The sequence below is a fragment of the Myotis brandtii genome, unplaced genomic scaffold (assembly GCF_000412655.1).
Source record: "Myotis brandtii unplaced genomic scaffold, ASM41265v1 scaffold125, whole genome shotgun sequence".
In the NCBI taxonomy this organism is placed as follows: domain Eukaryota; kingdom Metazoa; phylum Chordata; class Mammalia; order Chiroptera; family Vespertilionidae; genus Myotis; species Myotis brandtii.
Genome location: NW_005354385.1, coordinates 16,736,941 through 16,745,534, shown reverse-complemented (window position 1 = coordinate 16,745,534; position 8,594 = coordinate 16,736,941). Strand labels below are relative to the sequence as shown.

The 8,594-nt window shown below is 38.7% G+C and overlaps 1 protein-coding gene across 5 annotated transcripts in view; it reads left to right on the top strand.

Moving 5' to 3' along the window:
- The window catches only part of LOC102257654 (sodium channel protein type 3 subunit alpha), a 107,684-nt gene that overhangs the window by 55,151 nt on the left and 43,939 nt on the right, over nucleotides 1-8,594 (top strand). For 3 of the 5 annotated variants that reach the window (XM_005859389.2, XM_005859390.2, XM_014534154.1), the window contains 2 exons: nucleotides 5,817-6,161; nucleotides 7,171-7,303. In XM_005859389.2, coding sequence (XP_005859451.1) covers nucleotides 5,817-6,161; nucleotides 7,171-7,303 — 478 coding nt within the window. The remainder of the gene's footprint in view (nucleotides 1-5,816; nucleotides 6,162-7,170; nucleotides 7,304-8,594) is intronic. The other 2 variants (XM_005859391.2, XM_014534153.1) reach the window with 2 other exon arrangements.

Here is an 8,594-nt window from a genome sequence, read left to right as displayed (position 1 = left end):
TTGGATCAAGTTTCTAAACTTTCTAAATCTCCATTTTCCAGCTAATGAAAAGAAAATAGGATTCTACCGAGTCTCCTATCTACCTACTCCAGGACTTCTGTGAGGATCAAATGAGATGAGGCATGAAAAACATTTAGTTACAGTGTGAAATGTTGCCATCTAGCTATGAAGCAAGTCATGTTCCTGGGCTGAAGAAACTGTAAGGAGGCTAGTCGCTAGGGAGAGGAAGCTGGGCATTACTACATGATGTCATTACCCAGTGCCCACAGCCACCGTTTCTGGGCTGGGCTGGGCTGTGGGCCGCATTTTGCGCCATGGGGTCTTGGCAGCGTCAGCTGCGATTTGGTGGGCTGTCGCTCTGGGGTGGTGGCAGGGCCTGTGTCTTTCTTGGGGGAAGCCGAGTGTTGCTTTGTGGGCGCCAGGTCCATGGTGCCATTTCTCTATAAATGGCAAGTGCGCATCATGGCAGCTCCTGCATTGAGCATCTGCCTCCTGATGGTCAGTGTGCATCATAGCGACTGGTCAGGTAGTGGGAGGGACACTTCACACATTAGCCTTTTATATAGATTAACTTTTAACTTAAGGTAATCAGCTTTAAATGTTGCATTATTTTGAGACCATGTTTCTTCATCTGCTTTTTTTTTTGAGGGGTGGTTGCTGTGGGGAATAAAACCTCTCTATCATACTTTTCAGGGAGATAGTTTTGCAATCCTTTGCTTACCTTTTCCTTTCTGAGACCTCAGATGAATTTATCTTCTTTACATCTGGGTTTCTGCCTTTATTATCTGTGGTTCTGATTGCAACATATGTTATGAATCTTCAAAAGAAATGTCTCTGGACTTGGCCTTTATCTTCTGACTAGAGGCCCAGTACATAAAAATTCATGCACTAGAGGGGGTGTCCCTCAGCCCAGCCTGCCCCCTCTCACAGACTGGGAGCCCTCAGGGGTGGGAGGCGACCCGGTGATCAGGGGAAGGCGATGCCCCCATCACACCTCTGCTGCTGCCACTGCTGGCAGCGCAAGCCTCAGCCGGCCCTGATTACCTGAGCCTTGGACGGCCCTGGGAGGCTGGGCAGCTGCCATCTGAGGCTTGCCTGTGCCATGGGCCGGCCCTGGGGGGCTGGGGAGCTGAGGGGACTGGGAGACTCCGAAGGCAGGTGTGTGGCAAGGCCGGCCCCGGCGGGGCTAAGGGGACTGGGCACTGCCATCTTGTGGCTGTGGGCTCCACCATCTTTGACGGTGGGGAAGTCAATTAGCATATTCCCTCCTTATTGGCTGTGGGCGCCACTCTCTTTGTGACAGCATGAGGGTCAATTAGCATATTCCCTCTTTATAAGATAGGATAGGGGAACTGTACTGCTGTGAGTCTCCATTATCCTGATCTGGTGTCATGCTATAATTCATTAGAATGAAATTATGACCTAATTGCTCATGAAGAGAACTAAATTGAAGATGGTCTATTTTTGTTCTGAATTAATGCCAACTAATCAATTCTTTAGCATATGCCAAGTCAGAGAGAAAAATCGTTTTAACTTTCTGTCTGTCAATAAGTTTTATCTGTTACATAATGTAAAGGTAAATAGTTATGAAATTGGTGATTAAGTACTTATGACTTTGAACACTGGTTCCATTAAATGCTCATGTACAATGAATTATTAACTCTTCTAATCATATTAATCTGGGTCATAATTATACCCTAAAGGTAATATTTTGAGGAACACTCTACATAATTAAAATTAAGTTAGAGCAAAATATATACATATATCAACCGAGGGCTATATATCCTTATAAAGAACAAACTTCTTATAAAACTTCTTTAAAAAGTGGAATAAGTACAAAATTCATTGTTTAGTTTTTGGTTGGGAGCAAAAGGCATATACAAGTTATCAATGGGTATTTAATTTATAATTTACATTTAATGTGCAAATAAAAATTAACTGTTAATAATTTACAGCTTTACTTTTCATATTCAGACAAAATAGTTATGTACACACAAAAAGTTATAAGATGAACACTGTTTCCTACAGATAATGCTGGTATCAAGAGATCCAACAACTATCTGGCATAATGCAAATATAAAGTATGATAGTACATCAGTATAACACTTTTGAGTTTAACTTGAACTTCTATAGAACCAGATTCTTTTTTGGCTTAAACTATCATCTCTGATATAGTTTAGCATTATTAAGATGAGTAGAAGTTGTTAGGATTAGTAGTATTTGACACCACAGCTTAATGATTGATGTTACAAAGCCTGTGTTCATATTTCAACTCCAAATTAGTTCTGTGACCATGGTCAAGTCACTTTTACTTTGTAAAATGGGGTGATAATGTCTACCTTAAACAGTTGTGTGGAATTAAATATGGAATACCTATGTGACAAATAGTAAAGCTCTTATTAAGTTAAAATAGGTAAAATGAATTCTAGATGAGAAACTAGAAATTTGAGTAGTTTCAATTACTCATAAATGTATATGCATAGTAGCAACATTTACATGAACATGTCTATGTGTTTTTGAAAATCAGCATTTGTCCACCATTGTTTCATCATGGTGCTCAAATAAAAACTTGTGGATTAGTTCATTTGTCCAATCAACAAATATTTATTAATAACCTACTGTGTGGCAGAAACACTTCGAGATGCTGAAAATATCTCACTGAACAAAAGCAATACAATTCACTGACCTCAGGGAACTTTATATTAAAGGAGGAGACAGACAAGTTATAGACTGTGTTAGAAGGTGATAAGTGCTATAGGAATAAATAAAGTTGAAAAGGGGAATCAGGATCACTAACTGGAGATAAACATTTTAAATAGGGTTGGTCTGGAAAACCTCACTGTAAAAGAGACATTTAGCAAACATTTAGAGATGCCAAGCGAAGAAGCTACCTCACGGAAGAGCATCGTGGGCTCTTCCAGCAAGTGTAAGTCGGTCCCCGGCGCGGTAGTGTGCCTGGGATGCCCAACAGGCAGCTGGGAGGCCTGTGCTGAGGAGCCATGGAGAGGCCTAGCAGAGGGAAATTAGCTGACAGCCAGAGTTAAATTCCCTGCATCGTCTTCCACCTTGACTTTTACAAAACCACTTGAGTCCAGCCCTGCATTGTGTTTTACAGACCCGATTTCTTCTATTCTCCCTTCCATTGTTGAAAATTAAGAAAAAGAGTTCAGATTTACCTTCTGGGCCCAAGGTAACATAAAACCCTGGGATGGACGTTTGGGCATGCCTGAGGCAAAGAAAGAGGATCTTTCGCTCCTAGAGCACAAAAGCTTGTTTTCCCTGGAGAAAGGCCTGGCACAGCTGTGGGCATTCCCTGCACTCTGCTGCATCTTTGAGTGTGTTATTTTTGGTTCCTTTTCTCTGAATACTATTTTTGTCATCGCCTTTTTCAGTCTCCATTGCCTTGAAAGCTGTGCTCACACCCATTATTATACTTTCTAAAGAGTGAATAGAAGTTTCAAATAAACTCAAAGATCTGGACCGCCTTTGAAAACACCCTGACATGAAAACATGCAAATTAAAGGCATGTGCAGGATACATTATGAATGTACCACATACTCCCAACCTTTGCATACAGAATTTCAGTTTCCCAAGATAGCCTCTGAACATGAGTATATTAAGATGATTACACTGACCCGTCCTAGGGATTAATGTAAGAGTGTAGAGCGAGGACCACCTGCACAGAACCACCTGGTGAATATTCAGATTCCAGAGTCCGACCCTCTCTCACTGAATCCAAATTCCAGAAGGCAAGGACCTAAAAATCCACACTAAAGTTTCAAAAACCAGTCTGGACATCACCAAGGTACTGATCATTTAAATTGAATCTGAGGAGATTTAAAACATTAACATTCTTTATAATGGGGGACTGAATTAATTTCTCCTTAATGTCTAATTTCTTGATCAATTTGAAGAGTGAAAATCTGCCTAAGTGCTGTCCATAGTGAGTAGACAAACCTGCTGCACAAACGTGTGTCATGCAGGCACAGCCGCAGGTTGGACAAATAGGCAGTCGGTATTTCCTGTGGCGATGCTAACCAAATCCAAAGCAATGACACCTTTTTATTTTATTTATTTTATTTTAATATATTTTTATTTATTCAGAGAGGAAAGGAGAGGAAGAGAGAAATAGAAACATCAATGATGAGAGAGAACCATTGATTGGATGCCTCCTGCACTCCCACACTGGGGACTGAGCTCGAAACCCGGGCATGTGCCCTGACCAGGAATTGAACCGTGACCTCTTGGTTCAACAGTCGATGCTCAATCACTGATCTATGCCGGCCGGGCCAATGGCATCTTTTTAAATGCATAGGATCTTCTCAGAGCATCCCCGTTATAAAGGGCAACAAAGATTATCCTAGTGCTTTGTAGTCTGGGAAAAGTCATAAAAATAAAGCTATGAATGAGGCCTAAGAAAATCAGCATTACCTAATTAGGCAGAGGGACCGAAATAAATTTGATGGAGTTTGCCTTTCCAATGTTTTTCCCCACTAAAATTTTATTTGGTTTTACACTGAAGCTTGGGGAAAGAAAGGGAAGATCCGGGCATATTTATGCTGACATGTGACTATGTATGCACATGTGTCTGTATGCACAAATACATTATTACCCTGGCTATGCAGAGAGATAGGAGAGGTCATGAGAGATGAACTGGAGAGTGGGGGGCGGAGGGGGAGAGCAACAGGGAGTGTCACAGTCAGTGAGAAAGGGAGTAAACAAAGGTTCTGCAGACTGAATAAAGATGTCTTTGAAAACTACCATCAAGGCTAGAATAAACGTGGAAGTATTCGGTGCTGCGAGTTTAAAATCTATCCAAAAAGTGAAAGAAGAGACTTCATGCTAAATCCTCATTTTCCTGTACCAGAAACTATTCACTTGATTTATTTGTGAACATGTGTAATGTTCAAAATGGTTTTGAATCATCCAGTTCCTTTTAATAAAATTAAAGTGAGATCAGAAGGATAAGCTGTGTTTTATAGCACCCTCTTTAGCAAAGTCAAGTATATATATCTTGCTTTTTAAAGCACTTAGCGTTAAATGTTAAATAAGAAAATGATTTATAAAGCAGTTTAGAAATACTCTCTGTTGTCACTACTCTGATATATATTCTCTCAAATAGCGTGAATCATGATTAGCCATTTGGGAAACTGCTAGCAAATTTGGCAGTCAGCGTCATAGATTAACTTTATGACTTTTATTCCCAGGTGGATAGAGACAAACAGGTCCAGAAAAAGAATAATTTCCTGTCAGAATCCAAAAGAAGTGACTGAAGAGAAAATAGTTTTGTTTTTTAAACCATTATATCCAGAAGTAAAATATTTTCTACAAATATTTGAAATCTGAGCCAACAGTCTCACTTGAGCCATAACTTATTTTCCAAGTTGTATGTCCTTTCAGATCATAGTATTTGGCAGAGAAAGCAGCCTACGACTTGTTTAACTACCACTCCCACCAAAACAAACAAAAACCCACTTGTCCTCTTCAACATGAAGTTCCAACCCTATAACATTGTGATTAAAAAATACACCTCACAGTACTAGATGAAGATTAAATGAAATGGTCGTGGACTTAATAACTTGCAAATCAAGATTCTTAGTAAAGAAATGAACACTTTATACTTAAATTTGCATTGTGATCTATAATAAAAATATCAAAACATATGTGTTCTCTATAAATTTGATTACCTGTGTTTAAGAGCAAGACTATTCTACACCCAAAAGAAAATAGATTCTGCAATATTAGGACTTTTATTAAATAATTGTGTGTGTGCCCCCCCCCCGCCCCCATTCCTTTCTTCCTTGCTCTCTCCTCAGTCTCTGCTAAGTATCCGTGGCTCCCTGTTTTCCCCACGACGCAACAGCAAAACAAGTATTTTCAGCTTCAGAGGTCGGGCCAAGGATGTCGGTTCTGAAAATGACTTTGCTGATGATGAGCACAGTACATTTGAAGACAGCGAGAGCAGGAGAGACTCACTGTTTGTGCCCCACAGACATGGAGAGCGACGCAACAGTAACGTTAGTCAGGCCAGTATGTCATCCAGGATGGTGCCAGGGCTTCCAGCAAATGGGAAGATGCACAGCACTGTGGATTGCAATGGTGTGGTTTCCTTGGTGGGTGGACCATCAGCTCTAACCTCACCTACTGGACAACTGCCAGAGGTGATAATAGATAATAAGTTAGCTCCTACTGACATTATATACCAATTTGAAATAGTCAAGGCCTAGTAATGAAATAATACATCATTTTTAAGGACTGTCATTTTGGAAGCAGTCCTTAAATATTATGTATTATTCACTGAATGCAAAACAACAAACTTTTTAGAATCAATTGAATTGTATGGGACCATAGCTTTCAAATGCTTTAAGTTAAAAGAGCCCAGTTTTTAGAATCTGGGATGAAATAATACCTGCAAATTCAGTAGACCTGCCAACACAAAATAATGAGCACTTTAACAACCAAATCATTATTATAGATATATGATCACCCAGAATTTTTCATATTCTGGAAATGTCGTATATTTAAAATTAAATATTATAGTGAGCAATATAGATAATGGGCAGTTTTTACACAACTGTCAATATTACAGTGACTCAAATATTTTGATATCTACTAAAATGGCTCTAAGATGTTATTTCTTATAAAATGACATATAGAAATAATTAAGAAAATCTCAGGAAAGCACACACATTTCATTGTACATCTGTGTTTGTGCATGAAAAAATTGGCCCATATATGTCAATATTGTCAATATAGCCTCAAGTAAAATAACTTACCCTTGGGACTATATAATCCTATTATTTATTGGGAGGGAAGATTGATCTGATTATAAGTTATTGAAATAAGCAGAAAAACAATTTGAATGTGAACAAGATGAAACAATATTTGACATTAGCATGCTTATGAAAATTTCCCTGAAAAATCCAGCAGGTTCTGCAATATAATTGCCCTATACAATTGCATTCTAACTGGTGAATTCTTGGTAAAGGCTATCACCTATGGTAATTTTTTAAAAAACTGTTTATAACTTAAGAACAAATTTAATATTTTATTACTTGAAAATTGTGACTTGGAAAAATTGCATGTAGCACGGTTTTCCAAAAAAATACTATGTGGTGTTGTATTAGTCATTGAAAAGGGTGGTTTGAGCCATCAGTATTTGGTTTGCAGGGCACCACCACTGAAACAGAAGTCAGAAAGAGAAGGCTAAGTTCTTACCAGATTTCGATGGAAATGCTAGAGGATTCCTCTGGAAGGCAGAGAGCCATGAGCATAGCCAGCATCCTGACCAACACAATGGAGGGTAAGAAGCAGGCCATGAGGCAGGCCGCTTTCTATGATCATATGCTTTGTGGAACCTAGGTCTTCTCTTTAATTTACCACAGTTAATTACCCAGGATCAGAACTATATATTAGACCTAAGTAGATGATATATGGAACATATTAGGTTCCCATTGGTTATAGAAACTAATATTGTTCTTATTTCTTTTTTACTTCGGTCCTTAACATCTCTGCAGAGTGACATTTCCCCACTTGATACTATATCAGTGATTATTTACCCTGATATTACATTATCCTTAAGCAATTAGAGTAAACGCTTCCCTTTTTAAGTGTTGGTATAAAGAAGCACAAAGAAACGTCTCTTTCAACCTTTAACCTGTTTTCCAGGCAAGGAGGTGATAATGGGGTTCAGAGAAGCATATGAGTGAGTTGAACAAATCAAAACGTGTGCTCCACTTCAACAAGGGCCCTAAAGATCTCCCCCACCTTCCACATTCCCAGAAACCTTTACATCCTCTCAAAGGAGAGCTGAAACAATGCTTACTAATTTTGACACAGGGGAATGGGCAGTAATTATTAATCCTTTATTCGTTCATTAAATGAGTCATCACTTCTTGAAGTTTAGAAGGGTATTTAATTAGCACTGCAGTGTATGTTGTTACATAAGTCATACCTAACATATGTTCTTTAGAAAGCATCAGTTACATTTTGTATCTTCTTCTATTAGTGTATTGGATATCTAAGCAGTCACATCATTATTTTTTAACAGGCTTCACCCATTAAAATTACTAGTAATTTTTTATATAGTAGGCTAAACTTCTGAAACATATAAAGAAATATGAATAACAGAAGTAGATTTGGGTTTCAATCTATACTAAAAATATATATACTATATTCTCATTGTGTGCAAGGTCAGTGTTGTTGTGGAAACAGAGGAAAGAATAAGTCACATGTATTGATAAAGATCACATCTTTTTTTAAAAATATATTTTATTGATTTTTTACTGAGAGGAAGGGAGAGGGATAGAAAGCCAGAAACATCGATGAAAGAGAAACATCAATCAGCTGCCTCCTGCACACTTCCCACTGGTATGTGCCTGCAACCAAGGCACATGCCCTTGACTAGAATCAAACCCGGGACCCTTGAGTCCGCAGGCCGACGCTCTATCCACTGAGCCAAACCAGTCAGGGCAAGATCACATCTTTAAACAGTGTTTTTAAAAACGTACTTTCAAATTAAACAATAACTACTTGATACATTTAATATTCCTATAAAGCTGATACAAAAACTTGTTTTGATGAGAGAATATAGA